At 46.4% G+C, this 20,000-nt stretch overlaps 2 protein-coding genes across 4 annotated transcripts in view; both read left to right on the forward strand.

Moving 5' to 3' along the window:
* adam15 (ADAM metallopeptidase domain 15) overlaps window positions 1–14,869 on the forward strand; it is a 25,368-nt gene extending 10,499 nt beyond the window's left edge. Inside the window, exons 7-25 of one of the 3 annotated variants that reach the window (XM_073485427.1) lie at window positions 1–50; window positions 390–461; window positions 557–726; window positions 813–897; window positions 1,184–1,332; window positions 1,548–1,725; window positions 1,906–1,998; window positions 2,110–2,305; window positions 2,612–2,720; window positions 3,140–3,335; window positions 3,606–3,683; window positions 5,100–5,211; window positions 5,299–5,452; window positions 6,534–6,642; window positions 7,132–7,200; window positions 8,253–8,318; window positions 9,809–9,874; window positions 10,503–10,651; window positions 11,404–14,869. The exon at window positions 1–50 is cut by the window's left edge and continues 16 nt beyond it. In XM_073485427.1, the coding sequence (XP_073341528.1) occupies window positions 1–50; window positions 390–461; window positions 557–726; window positions 813–897; window positions 1,184–1,332; window positions 1,548–1,725; window positions 1,906–1,998; window positions 2,110–2,305; window positions 2,612–2,720; window positions 3,140–3,335; window positions 3,606–3,683; window positions 5,100–5,211; window positions 5,299–5,452; window positions 6,534–6,642; window positions 7,132–7,200; window positions 8,253–8,318; window positions 9,809–9,874; window positions 10,503–10,651; window positions 11,404–11,467 (2,165 nt within the window). In that variant the 3' untranslated portion in view covers window positions 11,468–14,869. The remainder of the gene's footprint in view (window positions 51–389; window positions 462–556; window positions 727–812; window positions 898–1,183; window positions 1,333–1,547; window positions 1,726–1,905; window positions 1,999–2,109; window positions 2,306–2,611; window positions 2,721–3,139; window positions 3,336–3,605; window positions 3,684–5,099; window positions 5,212–5,298; window positions 5,453–6,533; window positions 6,643–7,131; window positions 7,201–8,252; window positions 8,319–9,808; window positions 9,875–10,502; window positions 10,652–11,403) is intronic. The other 2 variants (XM_073485428.1, XM_073485429.1) reach the window with 2 other exon arrangements.
* Window positions 14,870–19,182: 4,313 nt separating this feature from the next.
* The window catches only part of LOC141012567 (semaphorin-4A-like), an 18,794-nt gene continuing 17,976 nt past the window's right edge, over window positions 19,183–20,000 (forward strand). The window contains exon 1 of the mRNA XM_073486074.1: window positions 19,183–19,339. Coding sequence (XP_073342175.1) covers window positions 19,249–19,339 — 91 coding nt within the window. The 5' untranslated portion in view covers window positions 19,183–19,248. The remainder of the gene's footprint in view (window positions 19,340–20,000) is intronic.

Consider the following 20,000-nt stretch of genomic DNA (forward strand, 5'->3'; position numbering starts at 1 on the left):
TGTCTGAGACCAAATACATCGAGCTGGTGCTGGTGGCCGATCACCAGGAGGTCAGTGTGTGTCCATGTTTCACAGCATTATTATTGATTAATCTGCTGATTAGTTTCTTCATTCATTGATTGGCAGATTTCTCCACTGATGTCACATCTCACCTCATAATAATGTCAGATTCATGATGGACAGTTTTTGAGCACATTGTTCTCATGTTGACCTCACCGTGTCCCGTCTCTGCTCATTACCTGTCTCTGTGTAGATTACTCTCCTCATCAGAGCTTCACAGGCTTCAATAAAACTCTCAAAGAAAACTTGTTTTAAATCTTTATTTCACTAGATGGCAGCACTTCATCTCTAAATCAGCTCTTCTTGTGTATTTTTTGTGCTTTTCACAGTTTCTGAACTACCAGAAGAACAATAAGACCATCATCTACCGCATGCTGGACGTGGCCAACCAGGTGGACTGGGTGAGAGCCGGGACCTTTGACCTCCCAGTGACAGTGACCCAGTTTAAATCTGAAGTAGAAGAAGAACCGAGCCGTCTCTCTTCTGTCTGTTTCAGTTCTACCGTCCTCTGAACGTCCGCGTGGCGTTGACGGGTCTGGAGATCTGGAGCGACTGGGATAAGATCCGGGTGGAGAAGAGTCCCACCGACACCCTCAACAACTTCCTGGAGTGGAGAACCAGAGAGCTGCTGCCCCGCCTTCACCATGACAACGCCCAGCTGGTCATGTAGGAGCACAGCCACGAGTAACTGATCAAAAGCTTCAGATTCTGATCGATCGATCGATCGTCATGGCTTCATGTGTGTTTCACAGGGGCGGCTCTTTCGACGGCACCACGGTGGGGATGGCGTCTCAGTCGTCCATGTGCTCCAGAGACCGGTCGGGCGGGGTCAATGTGGTGAGTGGTCACGCCTTTATTTTGAAGCCTGGAACTTTATAAACAGGAAACAGCTGAGATGGAGACGAGTGAGGTTGCGGGTTTGAATCCAGTAGAATTTATTGTCATTCTCTTCAAAACTACAACAAAACTTGAGTTTCTGTGTTCACACACATTCAGGAGGGAGACGCCAGCGTCTGTCTGACAGGAAGTGAGTCTGTCTGACAGGAAGTGAGTCTGTCTGACAGGAAGTGGGTCTGTCTGACAGGAAGTGGGTCGGTCTAAACACCTGTCTCTCTCTCTTCAGGACCACCTGGTCAGTGTGTTGGGCGTCGCCTCCACTGTTGCTCATGAGCTCGGTCACAACCTGGGGATGAGTCACGACACAGCCGACCGCCGCTGCTCCTGTCAGAACGAACCGCGGCTCGGAGGATGCATCATGGAGCCCTCAACCGGGTCAGTATCAGAACATTAAACCGGGTCAGCTGAGTCCCTGAGGAGGATGTCACTTTATTATACAGTCAAGTTTAAACTCAGTTTTTGGAGGAGGCTGTAACGGATCTGATTGCTTCTTCCTCTGTTCTGCTGTTGTAGTAGCATCATGAGTGACCGTGTCCCGCTGTGTTATTCCCTCCCTGCATGACCTCTGACCTCTGACCTCTGACCCTCAGGTTCATGCCGGGTCAGCAGTTCAGCAGCTGCAGCGCTGCAGATCTGTCCATCAGCCTGCTGCACGGCGGCGGGATGTGTCTGTTCAACGTCCCGCAGCCGGACCGCCTGCTGGGAGGACCTCGCTGTGGAAACCTGTACGTGGAGAAAGGAGAGGAGTGTGACTGCGGCCTGCTGGAGGTGCTCACCTGTACACCTGTACACCTGTCTGTCCGCACACCTGTACACCTGTACACCTGTCTGTCTGCACACCTGCACACCTGTACACCTGTCTGTCTGCACACCTGTCTGAGTTATATTTGTCCTGTAAGTGAGCTGCTGTACTTCCTGTTGATATGTTGCTGTGCTCTGATTGGTCAGGAGTGTGAGGACCCCTGCTGTAACGCCTCCACCTGTCAGCTGGTTCCTGGAGCTCAGTGCTCGTCTGACGGCATCTGCTGCCAAGACTGCAAGGTCAGAGTGACACACACACACACACACACACACACACACACACACACACACACACACAGTTTCACTTTCCTCTCAACATCTGATCCAGTTTATTTCTTCCTCCCTCCTCAGCTGCGTGCGGCAGGTTCGGTGTGTCGCGAGCCGCTCGGAGAGTGCGACCTCCCCGAGTTCTGCACCGGTTCCTCCCCGTACTGCCCCCCCAACGTCTTTCTGCAGAATGGAGAAACCTGCGAGGACAAAAACTCCTTCTGCTACGGAGGAGTCTGTGCCAGCATGCACACCCAGTGCCAGATGCTGTGGGGACCCAGTAAGACACCAGTTTATATACAGCTACAGCTGAAACCGGTTCACACTGACCTTGAACCGGTTCATATCTCTATCTAACACCTACCCAAAGCTAGTTCTGGTCTAAAACCAGTTTACCAGTTTGGTCAGTACCAGGATAACCTACCTGTCTGACTGTCACTCTGTCTCTCTCTCTGTCTGTCTCTCTGTCTCTCTCTCTGTCTGTCTCTCTCTCTGTCTCTCTCTCTGTCTGTCTCTCTCTCTGTCTCTCTCTCTGTCTGTCTCTCTGTCTCTCTCTCTCTCTGTCTCTCTGTCTGTCTGTCTTCAGATGCCACCAGCGCTCCGGCCGTCTGTTTCTCATCAGTCAACAAACAGGGAAACAAATATGGAAACTGTGGTCAGCTGACAAACGGCTCCTACGTCCCCTGTGCAAACTCGTGAGTACACAGTACACACAGTACACAGACAGTACACACAGTACACACAGTACACACACAGTACACACAGTACACACAGTACACACACAGTACACACAGTACACAGACAGTACACACACAGTACACACATAGCACACACAGTACACACATAGTACACACAGTACACACACATAGCACACACAGTACACACAGTACACACACAGTACACACAGTACACAGACAGTACACACACAGTACACACAGTACACACATAGCACACACAGTACACACACAGTACACACATAGTACACACAGTACACACACAATACACACATAGTACACACAGTACACACACAGTACACACACAGTACACAGAGTGAAGGTGAAAACTAACCATGCTGTAGAGACATGCAGTGACATCACTTCCTGTTGTGTTGCAGTGACGTGCACTGCGGCAGGATCCAGTGTCAGGGCGGGAGGGAGCGCCCCCTGCTGGGTACCAACGCTGAGATCCTCACCACCAAAGTCCGCCTCAACAGCAGCGACCTGGTCTGCAGAGGAACCTTCTTCCACCTGGGAGACGACGTGTCCGACCCGGCCACCGTGGCCCAGGGCACCGCCTGCAGCCCCGGCAAGGTCAGACAGCGCCCTCTGCAGGCTGCAGGAGCTACAGCACAGAGAGGACAGAAGCTTTATGCTTCAGAATGAACTAAACACGTTACTATCTGCAAATATTGATGCGAGAACAAAAAGTTGTTTAAAGATGGTCGTCAGAACACGTCAGTTATGTTTGAGCATCAAAGGCTGTTAATATTCTCTGAGTCACATCAGTTCTGTTTGATCAGAAGAAGCTGGAATCCTTGAACGTCTCATTTCAGATGTTTACCAGATGTTTCTGTGTTTCAGGCGTGTTTGAACCAGAGGTGTCAGGACGTGTCGGTGTTCGGTGTGGATGACTGCCGCAGGAAGTGTAACGGTCACGGGGTGAGCGGACCACGAGTGTGTCACAGAACACATCCTGTTAACTTCACTCCAATATTTTTGAGGGTTTGGATGAAAATATTGATCAGAAGAAGAAAACAAAGAGAACGGTTCATGTGACAACATTCAGCTCTGAATGATGCTCGTCATGACATCACTAACTCACAAACTGTGAACAGGTGCTACACACCTGTCTGTGATCCTCACACCTGTCTGTGATCCTCTCACCTGACTGATCCTCACACCTGTCTGTGATCCTCTCACCTGACTGATCCTCTCACCTGTCTGTGATCCTCACACCTGTCTGTGATCCTCTCACCTGTCTGATCCTCTCACCTGTCTGTGATCCTCTCACCTGTCTGATCCTCTCACCTGTCTGATCCTCTCACCTGACTGATCCTCTCACCTGTCTGATCCTCTCACCTGTCTGTGATCCTCTCACCTGTCTGATCCTCTCACCTGACTGATCCTCTCACCTGACTGATCCTCTCACCTGTCTGATCCTCTCACCTGACTGATCCTCTCACCTGTCTGATCCTCTCACCTGTCTGTGATCCTCTCACCTGACTGATCCTCTCACCTGTCTGATCCTCTCACCTGTCTGATCCTCTCACCTGTCTGTGATCCTCACACCTGTCTGTGATCCTCTCACCTGTCTGATCCTCTCACCTGACTGTGATCCTCTCACCTGACTGATCCTCTCACCTGTCTGTGATCCTCTCACCTGACTGATCCTCACACCTGTCTGTGATCCTCTCACCTGTCTGATCCTCTCACCTGTCTGTGATCCTCTCACCTGACTGATCCTCTCACCTGACTGATCCTCTCACCTGTCTGATCCTCTCACCTGACTGATGCTCTCACCTGTCTGATCCTCTCACCTGACTGATCCTCTCACCTGTCTGATCCTCTCACCTGTCTGTGATCCTCTCACCTGACTGATCCTCTCACCTGTCTGATCCTCTCACCTGTCTGTGATCCTCTCACCTGTCTGTGATCCTCTCACCTGTCTGTGATCCTCTCACCTGTCTGATCCTCTCACCTGTCTGTGATCCTCTCACCTGACTGATCCTCTCACCTGTCTGTGATCCTCTCACCTGACTGATCCTCTCACCTGACTGTGATCCTCACACCTGTCTGTGATCCTCTCACCTGTCTGTGATCCTCTCACCTGACTGATCCTCTCACCTGACTGATCCTCTCACCTGTCTGATCCTCTCACCTGTCTGTGATCCTCTCACCTGACTGATCCTCTCACCTGTCTGTGATCCTCTCACCTGTCTGTGATCCTCTCACCTGTCTGATCCTCTCACCTGTCTGTGATCCTCTCACCTGTCTGAACATCAGAAAGGACAAATACGCTCCAGAGTTTTGTGTGCAGTGTGTTTTTGTGTGACGTGTTGTGCTGCTGTGTTTCAGGTGTGTAACAGTAATAAGAACTGTCACTGTGACGCCGGCTGGGCTCCACCTGACTGCAGGTACTCCGGTCACGGTGGCAGCGTGGACAGCGGGCCGGCCACAGCTGCTCCAGGTACCAAGCACACTGATCGGTACTGTGTGATCAGTACTGTTTGACCCTCTCTGAGCCTCATTAACCCCGTCCTCCCCCTCTGTTCAGAGTCCGACCCGGTCCGAGTGGCTCTGCTCGTCATCTTCCTCTTCATCCTGCCTGTCGTCCTCATCTTCCTCGCTCTGCGCTTCCCTCGTTTCCGTCGGAGTCTCTTCTGTCTGGGACCCAACAGCCCGTTTCACAAAGCCCGACAGCACAACCGGTAACAACACTCATTTTTATACTTTTTTATTTTTTAGTCTGATTTTTTTATAAATTATAAAGAAAATTTGTTTTTTTTCTTTGAAAGTTTCTACTTTTTAAAAAACAGAATAAATGCTGAAGTTTTTCTTGAAACACTTTGACTTTATATTCTTAAAATCTCAAAACAAATAGTTTTTGTCTGACTGTTAAATAAACAATATAATATTATATAACTCAGTTTCAGGTCATCGACACTGATCTCGTGACACTTTTCGTACAGAGCTGTGTTGGTTACGTCTTCAGTCACCTCACAGCGCGACACAACACATTTCACATTTTTGTTTATTGTAGTAAAATTACAACAATGTGTGTATTTGTTGATAAATACATTCATAAACACTTAAATGATGCTAAAATGCTAAAACAATATCTGTTGATGCTAATGAAAGCTAACTGTGGATCTGATTCAATGTTTTGCACTAACGAGCGTCTCTGAACTCGTCTGCTGTGTTTTCTTACCCACGATGCAGTGTGACTTACAGTGAGATGTTGGGTTTGGAGTTTGACCCCGCCCACGTCTCCAGGTACTGCTGGTCCTCCTCAGACCTGCTGGGTCCAGCTGGTCCTGGTCTGTAGTCCGTCCCTGTAGAGCCAGAGAACTGGAGGTTTGAATGAAGATTTAAACCTTCAGCTCTCTGATCTGAACTTAAAGCTGCACTGATCCAGATTCAGCTGATCCAGATTCAGCTGATCCAGATTCAGCTGTCCTGTAACTGAAGACGTGACAGCTGACTGATGAATCAAATACTGAAGTGCAGCTTTAAGTGCGTGTGTTGGACTCGTTGGTTTAGTCTTTCGTTAGCGCCTCAGTGATGTCGTGCTGATGTGTGGTCAGCTGACAGAGAAGTCATTTTTAATTGGAAGATAAAGTTCTGACATCGATGTTAACAGTCAAACCCAGTGACCTCCTGCTCCAGCTGTGACCACCTGATGACAGTGAAGCCCTTCAGTCAGACCTCACAGTGTGTGTGTGTGTGTGTGTGTGTGTGTGTGTGTGTGTGTGTGTGTTTAATGATGTTTTTGATTTAACTTCCTGTCAGAACGCCGGTGATGGAGCGAGTGGACGGCAGGAACGGAGAGCAGGTCCGACCTCTGAGATACCACCTGAACCCTCCCACTGACATCCCACTGACTCCGCCCCACAAAGAGGTAACCACAGCAACCCCACCTCCACTGACTCCGCCCCCGAAAAGCTTCCAACAGACCTGATAGAAGGTTTGACGAGTTGTTTCTCTCAGAGAGCACAGACGTGTTTATTCACTCCAATCAGAAACAGAAATACTCGATTATCGTACTTTTGCCAACATGTGGAGCAGCGTGAACTTTATGCTGATTCACGTCTAATTTGTTATAAATGTCGAAGGCTTTTGAGTGAGCTTTACTTCCATGTGAAACAGGAAGTTTAAGTTTCATCTTGAACCTCTGACCTGATGAATCATTTGAGAAAACATCTTTCAACATGGTTTTATTGTGAAAGAACAGGAAGAAGGAAGTGACACAGCTGCAGATGTTTTTTCTTCCTCTTTAGCTCACATTAACACACCTGCTCGTTTGACCTTTGACCTCTGGTAGACGCTCCTCTGCTGTGCATGTCTCAGCCGTCACTCTGCTTCTGCTTCCTGTTTTCTCTCCTATCAGGTTCATGACAGACCTGCTCCTCCCAATAAGCCACTCCCCCCTGACCCCGCCCTAAAACCCCCACCGCAGGTAACCTGATCGGACCTCACCTGGAGGTCTGACCGTCTGTTTGATCTGATCAGTTATCGTCTGGTTTGTGTTTCTGTGTCGTCTCGTCTCGTCTCGTGTGGTGACCGTTGTCCAGTTGTGTTTGAGTCTTTTTGTCTGAAGTCGAGGTCTTCACGGGTCCAAAACTGTGGACCTGATCTGAACCAGAGCCACGTAAAACCACCTCAAACAAGACGAGTATGAATGAACAGAGACAGGATCTGAAAGAGAACCGAGGACAGTCAGAACCGGTCCAGAAGACAGCTGATCTGAACAATCTGTAATTGTCTTCGACCAAAATCTGGATCTGACTTCATTTTAATGTCACACTTCACGTTCAGTGATGATGATACCGATCAGGATCTGGACTCACACAGTTCCTGTGAAGTCTGTGAGAGTCCAGAATTCATCATGTGGAGTTGGTCCTGGATGTTACGAGGTTATGATTAATAATCAACGTCCTTCACAGTCAGCCTCAGTTATTGATCTGCCGAGGAAACACTGCTCCTCACAGACGTTACATGATGACAGTGAACACATCACGGTACATTATGACAGGGTGGATGTTTGGGTTCACACATGTAGAGTCACATCGGATCCTGACAGACCTGTAGGATCGTTTGGACCTGGTCTGACTCAGACCTCAGGTCAGTTCTCAGTGGATCGGACCTGTGAAGACCCGTCGAATCAGTAAGAATATGATATTTATTGATGTTTGTGTCTAAGCTTTAAGGTAGAGTTTAAGATATAAACAGTTATATTCTGGCTCAGTCAGCAGGTTCAGTGTGAGCATGAAACATGGCGTCACACATGGATCATAAGATCATCTGGTCTCATGTAGTGCAGTTTCCTGACCAGCAGGTGGCTCTGTCCTCAGTACCATCCAGGCTGCAGTGAAGGACTTCCTGAACTTTAACTTTACAAAGACTGAAAACACGCTGAGTCTTCATGTTCACCAAGAGAAACATCACACATCAAACGTTTGATCCAGTCACTGACCTGCTGCTCTCTCACTTTTATTTCTGCTGCTTCAGCAAAAATCTGCTAAACCGCGACCAGCCCCCCCCACCAAGCCTCTGCCCCCCGACCCCTACAGCCAGGTACAGTCACCTGTCGCCTGTAGTGTGTAGTGTTCCTGTCTGTCCTGTGTTTGTCTGCACCACACGTACAGATCGACCTCACGTCACAGCTGCAGCTCCACCTGCTGGTCGGAGGAGAGAAGACACAATTATTTAAAGTTTGATGAAGCTCGATGAGCGGTACCGAAGCATATTGCATTCACTTGAAAAAAAAAACAAACTCCGTTTTTTCTGAGTAATTTATTTTTTGGTTTGTTTTTCTGAATAATTCTTTTCCTGTTTTTCGGAGTAATTTTTTTTCTGAATTATCGAGAAACTTCGAACTCCCGCGAGAACGTCCAACCTACAGTGACTCCTGCCCGCACACACATGCCCCATCTTCAACTATTTACCGTACCGGGTCAATTAAGGGAAGGCATGTAATTAGTTACACACACACTCAAATGCATCATCTTGTATCCGTGGAGGATGCCATATCTGTCCAACTGATTGGACATCATTAATCATTGATTAATCTGCTCCACGAGTCACATCAGAACCTGGTCCAACCAACTGACCTTCATATAAGACGAATAAATGTCAGTTGACTAATCAGTTAATCGACTGATCGCTCCAGCTCAGTAGCATCAGTTCATTGTTGGTTTCAGTGGGAATCGTTTTATTTTTTAATGACGCAGTGACCCGTTAAACAGTTAATTGGCTCGCTAGCTTGGAGCCTGCTAGCTCTCGCCAGCAACAGTAGCAACAGATCTAGGTTGTAAAAAACTGGATGGTGACACACAGCTGATACTTGAGCTGCTATCTGTTAGCACTGGGAGGACAGTTTGCTATCGGTCAAGTGCAAAGATCTAAAACTCTGTTTTCTGAGCTGCATGAATTAACTTCATCTCCGCGAGTCGATCCTCTGATTACATTAAAATAAAATGTTGGCATTTTGCGTTTCTGAGACCACAGATACGCTAAATTTGTACGTGTCATGTCAACGTCTATTCTGATGACTTGGTTGATGAACAGATTCGTAGTGTGTTCATGTGCGGTCCGAAGAATCAGAAAAAACGTCCCCTAAAGTCGGAGCAACAACTTGGAAAGTCTGAGGAAATGTTGGCACACAGGATGGCGTCACATGATGCTGAAAGACTTTGGGTTGATGGTAACATGCATGTTTGTGAAATATATTTCCAAACGCTGGAAACAGCTGTTGAAGTGTAGTTTAAACGCTCTGAGAGATAAAATGTTGCTCTCACATTACGACGTAACATGAACACACTAAAGTCAGAAGAACAACTCTGGAAGTTGAACCATCACGAGGAGCACATGAACGCAGCATCAGTCTGGTGTGACTCAGTCTTTATATCTGCGCGCAGCACTGATTATACTTCATATTTAGTTTCATTAAGATGTTTTTAAATGATCTAATTTAACGTCTCAGCATGCTGCCGTCTGTTTCCTCCTGACCTCATCAAACAGGAAGTGTAAAACATCTTCTCTCTTCCTCCTCACTAACCTTCCAGCTGCGGGTGAGTCGGCCAGCTCCACCCAACAAGCCCCTCCCCCCTGACCCCGTCTCACCTGGACAGGTACACCGCACTGGTGGCTGTTAGCATGTAGCTTGTATGTACTTAGCATGTAGAAAGAATGTAATACGCCTGTGATTGATCGTGTAATTCTGCCTGATTGATCGGTCAGTGTTGGTTTGATCAGAGACAATCAATAGAGGTGATTAGTTGGACATGAATGCTGGAATCAGACGTGTGGCGTTCAGGAACACAAATGAGCCTCAGCTGTGCCAGTTGTTGGTTTTGCAATCATGGTGACCGTCAGTGAAAGAAGCTACTTCCTGCAAATGTTTCACATTAAAAGATTACTAGGAAAGCTTTTTGAACCACTAACAGGCTTTTAATTTGAAACACATTTGCAACCGGTGATGAGTTTCACTTTCGCACAGAAGAAGCAGAAAATGTGTCTGAAAACAGTTTGTGTGGTGAAGCTGCTCGACATCCACCTGCAGCACCACAGCCTCGTTCAGACCCGACCTTCAGCTCACAGCTTCTGCTTTTGTAGATACACGATGATTAAAACACCTGAGCAGAAACAAAATGAGCTCACAGGTGACAGACGTCTGACCACTAGATGGCAGTGTGACGTGTGTAGAGACAAGAAGTGTTTGTTTGAATGTGCTAACATCGTATTTGTTTCTCTTCTCAGGTCCCTGCTCCACCCAAACCTGTGGTGCCCGTTAAGCCCCGCCTCATGGCCCCGATGCCACACCCCCACCTGCCCCTTCACCCCACCTACACCCCCAACCCCAAACCTCCACCGCACGGAGCCGTCGCACCTGCAGCTGGTCCCAACAGGTGAGACTGAAACAGCAGGTGGAGATCAGAGGCACTGAGGGAGCGGACAGGAAGTGACAAAGTTACTGAAAGAGACGACATCTTTAGAGAGTCTGGACCTGCGTGGTTCTCGAGGGTCGGGTACCGTTGACATTCGAATGGATACTGGTTCCTTTATTCGGTACTTTACGTTCTCTGTAATAACAAAAATGTAACTAGTTGTAAATATAAGAAGCCAAATCAGGTGAGACAGCAGCTTCTCTTCAGAAGAGGAAGCTGTTCAAAGAGCAGCTGGACAAACTGTTCTGATCCACCTGGACTCAGATACAGAACCGGATCACAGTATTGAACCAAACTGTAAAAAATAACTCAAACCCACTGAAACCAAACTAAATTAGCTTATAGCTAACTGGTACAGCTAAGAGCTGAGCACTGTCCCTGCCATATAAAGACATATATTTGAAAATGTCTTGAATTATCCACAATTGATCGATTATCAGAATAGTTGCTGATTCATTTTCTGTTGATTAACGACTCGTTGCTCCAGTTCAGATAGAATTACTCACAGCTGAACAAACTAAAGTGTTGTAGTGTTGTGACGGGCCCACGGGTCACGGGTCACGCCTCCTCCTGGTTCCTGTTCATTACTTTAACCATCAATGAACCAAAACAATGTCGTCTCTCTTCTTCAAACGCTGGAGCTGAGCAGGTCTGATGGAAACAGATGGATGAATGTGAGACATGATGAGTAACCGTGTTGTTTCTGTCTGCAGACGTCCTCCTGTTCCTCCCACTCGACCCACAAACCCTCAGAAAGTCGACTCGTCTCCACTTTAACCTCGGCCCGGTCCGGAGGCTGCGGAGGGACTTAATGAAGATGATGATGATTATTGTCCAGTTTGCACTCAGTCATCGGATTTCTCTCTGTTGAACTGTAAATAAATGTTGATGTGTGTCCAAAGCTCAGTGCCTTGCTCAGCAGCACCTCGGCAGCGATGATGTGGACTCTGACTGACGGCTGCCGCAGATGATGTCACGTTAAAGTGTCTTTGTGATACAGCGCCCCCTGGAGCCAACAGGGGCTTCAGTGCCTTGCTCAAGGACCCTGAGACGGGACTCAAACCTGTGCGTCTGAATGTAGACTAGTTAGCAGAGCGGCTCCCAAACTGGTGCCGGGCCGCCTGCAGGACGCCGAGGAGCTTCCTCTGGAAGTTAGAGACAGTTTTTTATTGTTTTTTAGCTGAATTAAGTGAATGTAGAAGAAAAGTCTTCACTCCTGCAGTTCAGACGGACAACCGGCGTCTTCTCAGATGGATTTTAATAAATGGGATTCTGTCGTCATGAAGTTGGACCGAACCTTCTTCTACTGGACTCAGTATTTATTCAACAGGAGACTAAACTTCCATCACATGCTGTAAAATCACAAACTCACCCTTTACCAAAGGTGGACAGTGTTTATGGATCCTGAAGAACTGAAGGTTTGGGTCGACCCGCGTGTGAAGGATGATGAGTCAATCTGAGATTTTAAGAATGAAGTCGGAAAATTTGAGAAAAAAGTCGTAAATCTGTTGGAAAAAATATATTATTATTATTAATATTATTTAATATTTTGAGAAAAAGTCTGAATAAGTCAAGAACTGAAATATAACTTTTGGAGGATAAAGTCAAAATATTTCAACATTATTCCTGAAATATTACAACTTTGTCCTCAAAGACTTTATTCTGAAGACACTTCTACACAGTTCTCGACGTTATTTCTCTAAATGTTCTCATCATATTTCACAACCTATTTCTTGAAACGTTTCAGCTTTGTCACAGAATATTCTGACTTTAAATCATATTTGGACCTGATTCTTGACTCTCAGATTCACTCTGTCATATCTTTGACCTATAAACCGTCAGGATTGTCCACAGACGTCTTGGACTGAACCTCTGGACACCTGAACACAGGTGTTGTTTCTCTGTAGCTCAGATTCTTGTTGGACTGTCGGACTGTTGAAGCCTTACCAGGAGGACTGGTTCTGTCCCAGTAACTGTGCTGGATCAAGTTTTTACTTTTATAAACCGCCTTGAGACTTCTTTGGGAGAGAGTCAGGAATGTGATGAATGTTCATAATGTTACGCCAAAGACGAGCCGGATGAATCATGTAACAGCTGCTGTGTTCAGTCAGCAGCTCAGAACTTCTGTCTACAAATGTTACATTTTAAACACGAGCAGCCGCAAGAGATCTGAAATAAAAGATCTGAATGTGTTGATACGGATGCTTTATCTTCAATAATCAGGTGAGAAGACATTAAGTCAAAGCAGAGACCAAAATAATAATCAGATAAAAAACCTGAAAGCTGAGCCGGAGTTTAAAGGAGCAGGAGATGTCAGAGACGTCTACTGAAGTTAGCATGCTAACCAGCTAGCCTCCTAACAGCACTGTGGACCTCAGAGGTGACGGTCTGACGCCTGTAGCTTCAGCTGGAGGTGTAAAGCAGCCAGTTCACTGCTGAGTCTGACAAGCCGACAACATGAACTCACTGATGTGAAGACACAAATATTTTTACTCATATTTTCATTATAACAGAAAAATAAACCGTCTGAACTCAAGTTTGTCTCTGAGACTGAACTCAGACGAGCTTCATCGCCTCGTTCACTCGTCAAACACACTTCATTCAGACTGAGTCACAGTCACCAGAACAGTGTTGGTTTGTCTCCACAGTCTCCTCTGGTTCGGTCCAGATAAACCCTCAGTTCACAGAGTAACATGGAAATATTCTGTCTCTCTCTGTCCTCTCCTGCCTCTCTCTGTCCTCTCCTGTCTCTCTTTCTGTCCTCTCCTGCCTCTCTCCTGTCCCTCTCTCTGTCCTCTCCTGTCCCTCTCTCTGTCCTCTCCTGTCTCTCTCTGTCCTCTCCTGTCTCTCTCTGTCCTCTCCTGTCTCTCTCTGTCCTCTCCTGTCTCTCTTTCTGTCCTCTCTCTGTCCTCTCCTGCCTCTCTCCTGTCCCTCTCTCTGTCCTCTCCTGTCTCTCTCTCTCTGTCCTCTCCTGTCTCTCTCTGTCCTCTCCTGTCTCTCTCTCTGTCCTCTCCTGCTGTGTCTTCTCGTCCCCGGAGTCATAGTCCTGGTCAGAGCTGCTGTAAATCACCTCTGTACTGTGTCCTCTGTCTTCACACTGACCTCCGTCTCTCTCAGAGGCCGAGTTCAGTCCCAGTCTCCAGTCAGCTAACTGGTCCACAGCTAACCTGCTAACAGCAGCTAGTTGCTGCAGAGAGTATAGTGAGCAGCAGTTAGTGGTTATGCTGCCCCCTGTAGTTCTTACAGATGACACCTTTAAAGACGGTGGGAAATGTGACATGTTGCCTTTTGTAGTTTCTGTGTTGCCACTGTGAGACGTTCACTGTCCTGTCGTTGTGAGGAAGTTGCAGGTTTGATTCCTTTGAGGTAGTACTCAGTACTCAGATACTTTACTTCACTAAAAGTAATGTGAGTATTATCAGCAACATGTACTTACAGTGAAAGTACTCATTGTGCATTAATCTATTCGCTGTCAGTGTTTCTGTATCTGATGTTTGTGGGTTCATATTCCTGCTGCATTCATGTGTACGTGTCATTTTACTGTAGATGTTTAAGGTTTCAACCCCTTTATATCCTGTTGGCTGCTTTAATCTGCAGCAATGCATCATGGTCTATAAGATCAACCTGGTATCTGCTCTCAGCTCTGACGAGGCGTCTCCAGCTGATCCAGGAGCGTTAAAGACTTTATTCACCTGAAGAACATAAAGGAGCTCTTCATCCTTCAGTTCACCACAAACAGTCAACACCACAGTCTCTGGACACAGAGTTCACCTGGACACAGAGTTCACCTGGACACAGCGTTCACCTGGACACACAGCGTCTATCTGGACACAGCGTTCACCTGGACACACAGAGTTCACCTGGACACAGCGTTCACCTGGACACACAGCGTTCACCTGCACACAGCAGTAGTGGAGTACAGAGTACAGCACATGTCTCTGAGACGTGGTGTCAAGTACCTCGATTTTACTGAAGTACAACAATTGAGTAAAAGTACTTAGTTACTTTCCTGCACCAGTTGTGAGTAAAAACACTTTTTTTTACTTTTAAAATGTGTCAGTAAAAGTGTCTTAAAGCTCCTGATTGGACACTACAAAAGGCAACATGTGAGAATGCCCCGCCCACAGGAAGTGATGTCACTACTCGCTACATTGTCAAAGATTAAAGAAAGAAACCGACGATCCTTAAAGAGTCTGAGTGAACATCCAGGTGGACTGATTGATTGACTGATTGATTAGTTAATTGATTGATTGACTGACTGATTGGTTGATTAGTTGGTTGGTTGATTGATTTATTGATTGTCTGATTGATTGACTGATTGATTGACTGATTGGTTGGTTGGTTGATTGATTGACTGATTGGTTGATTGATTGACTGATTGGTTGATTGATTGACTGATTGGTTGATTGATTGACTGGTTGGTTGGTTGGTTGATTGATTGACTGATTGGTTGATTGATTGACTGATTGGTTGGTTGGTTGGTTGATTGATTAACTGGTTGGTTGATTGATTGATTGATTGACTGGTTGGTTGATTGGTTGATTGATTGATTGATTGATTGACTGGTTGGTTGGTTGGTTGGTTGATTGATTAACTGGTTGGTTGGTTGATTGATTGATTGATTGATTGATTGATTGACTGGTTGGTTGGTTGGTTGATTGATTGATTGATTGATTGACTGGTTGGTTGATTGATTGATTGACTGATTGATTGGTTGATTGATCTGTATTCATGCTGTCCCGTTGTGTTCACGTATTTGCTGCTGGAGGAAATGTCCTCAATAAAACCGACTGTTTCTACGTCATCTGTGTGGTTTTTTCATCTTCATCAGTATCTTCGTCATCAGCGCCGGACAAAATAATATTTAATATGATTACAAACATTGTGGATCTCTAATTGATTTGAATTTAGTCATTTTATTATTTTGAATTAAACAATATTAAGAGGTTTTTGATTGATCAGCTGGGTCAGCACCAGGGTCGGGGTCTCCCGATGGGAGAACCTGAAACCAGCAGAACTAATCGTTCACAGCTGGGTTCTGAAGATAACTGATGTCTTCATCACAACTTTTATATTTAAAGGAAATTACATGTAACTCACTGCTTTAAATTATAATGAGGCTGGAAGTGACGCATCGTTAGGGGCGTGGCCTCTTTGAGTGACAGGCAGCTGTGAGCGGCTTCACCTCAGATCATTGGTCGCTGATGTTCACCTCATCCTGTTGGTGCTGTTTGAATCCAGATATCAGAACAAAATCTGTGTTTCTGTGTCAACTGGACTCACGGACCGGAGTGGAGGGACAGAGGCCCGTGTGTGGGACTAATGGGCGGTTCTGATAGTGTTAACCAGCAGACAGCTGCTAGAGCCGGACAGCTGGAGTGGAGGAAGACAGACAGGAAGAGACAGACAGGAGGAGACAGACAGGAGGAGACAGACAGGAGGAGACATGAGGAGACAGACAGGAGGAGACAGACATGAGGAGACAGACAGGAGGAGACAGACAGGAGGAGACAGACAGGAGACAGACAGGAGGAGACAGACAGGAGGAGACATGAGGTGACAGACAGGAGGAGACAGACATGAGGAGACAGACAGGAGGAGACATGAGGAGACAGACAGGAGGAGACAGACAGGAGACAGACAGGAGGAGACAGACATGAGGAGACAGACAGGAGGAGACAGACATGAGGAGACATGAGGAGACAGGAGGAGCTGAAACCGTCTGTGATGTCCAGGCCGTCCAGAGAAGAGACGGAGGAGAAGACTGCAGGATGACGGAGGACAGTCTGGTGGCAGTTGTAGCTCTGCAGCTACAGTTCAGGTCAGTTTGGATCAGAACCAGCCGGTCTGGTACGATGAGGCTAAATGTAATAACCTTCATGTGTCAACACAGACAGCTTGTTAGCGTTAGCTGGCTCGGTAGCTTCCAGCTCACTGGGCTCTGAGTCCATTTTCAAACAGGCGGATTCAAAGACGCTACATTAAAACGTCGGCGTTGGGCTCTAACAAGATGGTGCCGGCCGCGTACTTTGACCTTCATTTTGCCGCGCTGGGCTGATGTGCCAAATCAAACCGAGTCAAACCCAGCAGAACCCGGAGATTGATAGGGCTGACGTAAGTCCCGCCCCTTCCTGTTTCCGTTAGTGTGAGCTTGATGTCAGACAGACTTTCATTTTGTATTCAAGAACTTTAAAAAGTAAAAAATTCTGATCCATTCTCAGCACGACCAAACAGAACAGAACACAACAGAACAAACACAACAGAACACAACAGAACACAACACAACAGAACAGAACAAACGGAACAAACAGAACAAACAGAACAGAACAAACAGAACAAACAGAACAGAACAAACAGAACAAACAGAACAGAACAAACAGAACAGAACCAACAGAACCAACAGAACAGAACAGTCTGCTCATTAAAAAGAGACATTTGAGATTTCTAATAGTTTTTCCCAGTTCCAGTCAGCTGTGATGTTTGAATGTGGTTCTGTGAGTGAGACGGGTCCGTGTCTCCGGTCCAGCAGGACACTAAAATGCTCATTAAATCAATGAGCGCTTCATCCGGGGAGAAGTTGGACTTGATAAAAAAGGATATGGTTCTGTGTTGGAGGGACTTCTTCTTCAAGCGGGTCTGGGAGGTGTTTCTGTCAGTGAAGCCAAAAGGCAGCAGCACGAAACCATCTGCAGAAACGAGTCATGTTTTATTGTGGAAACATTTGAATAAGATGACGGCTTTTATCTTCAGCAGCGTCCACGTCATGTGACCCAGCGGCTCCAACACAGGTTGTATTACTAAATAAGACACATCTGTTTTTATGACATTTTACTGCTTCGTCTGTTTTATTTCAATATTAATTGTGAATATTCAGCCGTGTTCTTCACGTCTTCCCCACATCAGAATAATAATGATTCTTGATTTTAATCCACTTCCATTTTCTGCTGGATTCGTCTACATCGCTGTAATTCCCTCGTGTCTCAGTCCAGTTGCTCTACATCGTTTACCGCTGGATGTCTTTAACCACGACGCTCCTTCAGTCCCACGTGACCCCTGTCCTCACTCTTTGTTGACTTCCTGTTAAATTCAGAATAAACTATCCTGTTGATTGCAGACGAGCCTCTGTGACCTTTACCCCACTTACATTTCCTCTCTCCACTTCTTGATCACTCTGATCCTCAAACATCTGCCGACTGTCTGTCTCCAACTGCAAAACAAAAGATGGTCAAACGTTTGCTTTTTGAGCCCTCACCCACCTGTCCACCAGGTGTCCTCAGACTTGTCTCCTGGCTTTCCAGCTGCTAATAAGCTCATTCTCAGCAGTTAGCCTCTTACTTAAACGCCGGCCAGAAGTCTGGTAGTCGTCACGTTCTTGTTGTCATCACGGGCAAGCTTCTGTTTTCTGTCCTGTGACCTGAACCTGGACAGTGTCTCCACCTGCCTGTCTGGACTTTCCTTGTCTCATCCCTGGACTTAAAGGAACGACTTCAACTTAAAGGACACTTCTTGTCAAAAAAGACACATGTGCAGAACTTGCCTTAGAAACGTCATATTTTTAAGTTTTCTTCAGTGTCATAGTGACCCAGTGACGTACGTCTGTATGTCCATGAGCACACTGCAGACAGGAGGTGCTAACAGCTAATCCGGCTAACTTTAACAGAGTATTGGAGTATTTTTTCTTTTTCGTTTCTCCGTTTTAAATCATCTCCAGCTGCTTCAGCTGTTCAGCAGAACGCTGCAACTCTGTTTTACTGTGAAGCTCCAGAAATGTTCTGTGGACTACGAGACTTCACCTGACTTTATATCATCAGGAGGAGATGATGACTGAGCCTGACTTTATATCATCAGGAGGAGATGATGGCTGAGCCTGACTTTATATCATCAGGAGGAGACGATGGCTGAGCCTGACTTTATATCATCAGGAGGAGATGATGGTGAACTGCTCCTTTCATACAGCTGCTGCCGTGTCCTCTCTCTGACAGTAAACTCACTGAACTGTCTCTGTCGTCTGCATTAAGGTGAATTTGGGTCCTGACTTCTTTTCAAACCTAAAGAAATAAAAGAGGTGAAGACGAGCAGCTGAGGTTTGTGAGCTTGGCTGTCGTTTATAGAACAGACTTCCTCCTCGTGTCGGTGTTCAGCTCAGTGGTTTGTTCGTGTGCCAAAGAGTGAAATATGAAACCAGAGAGCGAGAGGAAGTGAGACACGATGAAGTGAATCAGAGCAACACATGAAACAAAACCTCGCTCTTCTCTTACTGAGAAACAAACTTTAAAACTCGTCTCCTCCAACGCCTTCTTCTTCTTCTTGACTTCCTGAACGTTTCATGTATCTGGGTGAGGGTTGGCTTATCAGCAGCAGAGTGACGATGATGTTCAGAGATGCTTTCAGCCCTCCTGCTCCTCCTCCTGCTCCTCCTCCTCCTCTCCCCTCCTCCCCCCCCTCCTGACCTCAGACCAGTAAAGAGGAAGCGGTCAATCTTCTTCAGTGTTTCTTCACAGTCACAGTCTGTCAGCGCTGAGTGTCGGGGGAACACATCTCAGTCTTCATCCTCCATCATGTCTCCATCAGTCCTCCTCCTCGTCCTCCTCTTCGGCCTGCGGAGCTCCACCGGCTCGCTGCGTCCTCCACGAACCTCCTTCCTCCTCAGTAAGTTCACTGAACCTTTCTGGTTGATTATTAATCAGTAAGTGTCACATATTCTGGTTCGTGACAGATGATGTTGATGAAGGAACACGTGTCTCTTTTGGTCGTATTGATTTACTGATCTGTGCTTTGATGAACTCAGTGTTAAATTATTATCTCACTTTTTCATCATATCATTTATGTCTTTCTGGGAGGCTGAAACTGATGATTCTTTTCATTATTGATCGTCATTTTATCTAAAAAATGTCCAAAAACCTGAAAAATCTTCATCATCAGTTTAGTGTGATGGTTCAAAATCCAAAGATGTTCAGTGTGAATTCAGAGATCAGTCAGAAAAGCTGAATTTTCACTTTTGAGATGATAAAAGAAGTTAATTAATGACTGATGAAATGATAACAATCGAATCAATGTAAGTTTGTGTTGTGGCCGTTTATTTACCCCGAAACAAGCTGAGAAACTAAACTCCAACATGAAACAGCTGTTTAAGATTTAAACATCTCACAAGGCTTCACCCCCGAGAGAGAGAGAGACAGACAGAGACAGACAGAGAGAGAGACAGACAGAGAGAGAGAGAGACAGAGAGAGAGAGAGACAGAGAGAGAGAGAGAGACAGACAGAGACAGAGAGAGAGACAGAGAGAGAGACAGAGAGAGAGAGAGAGACA

Source organism: Pagrus major, chromosome 17, assembly GCF_040436345.1.
Source record: "Pagrus major chromosome 17, Pma_NU_1.0".
Lineage (NCBI taxonomy): Eukaryota > Metazoa > Chordata > Actinopteri > Spariformes > Sparidae > Pagrus > Pagrus major.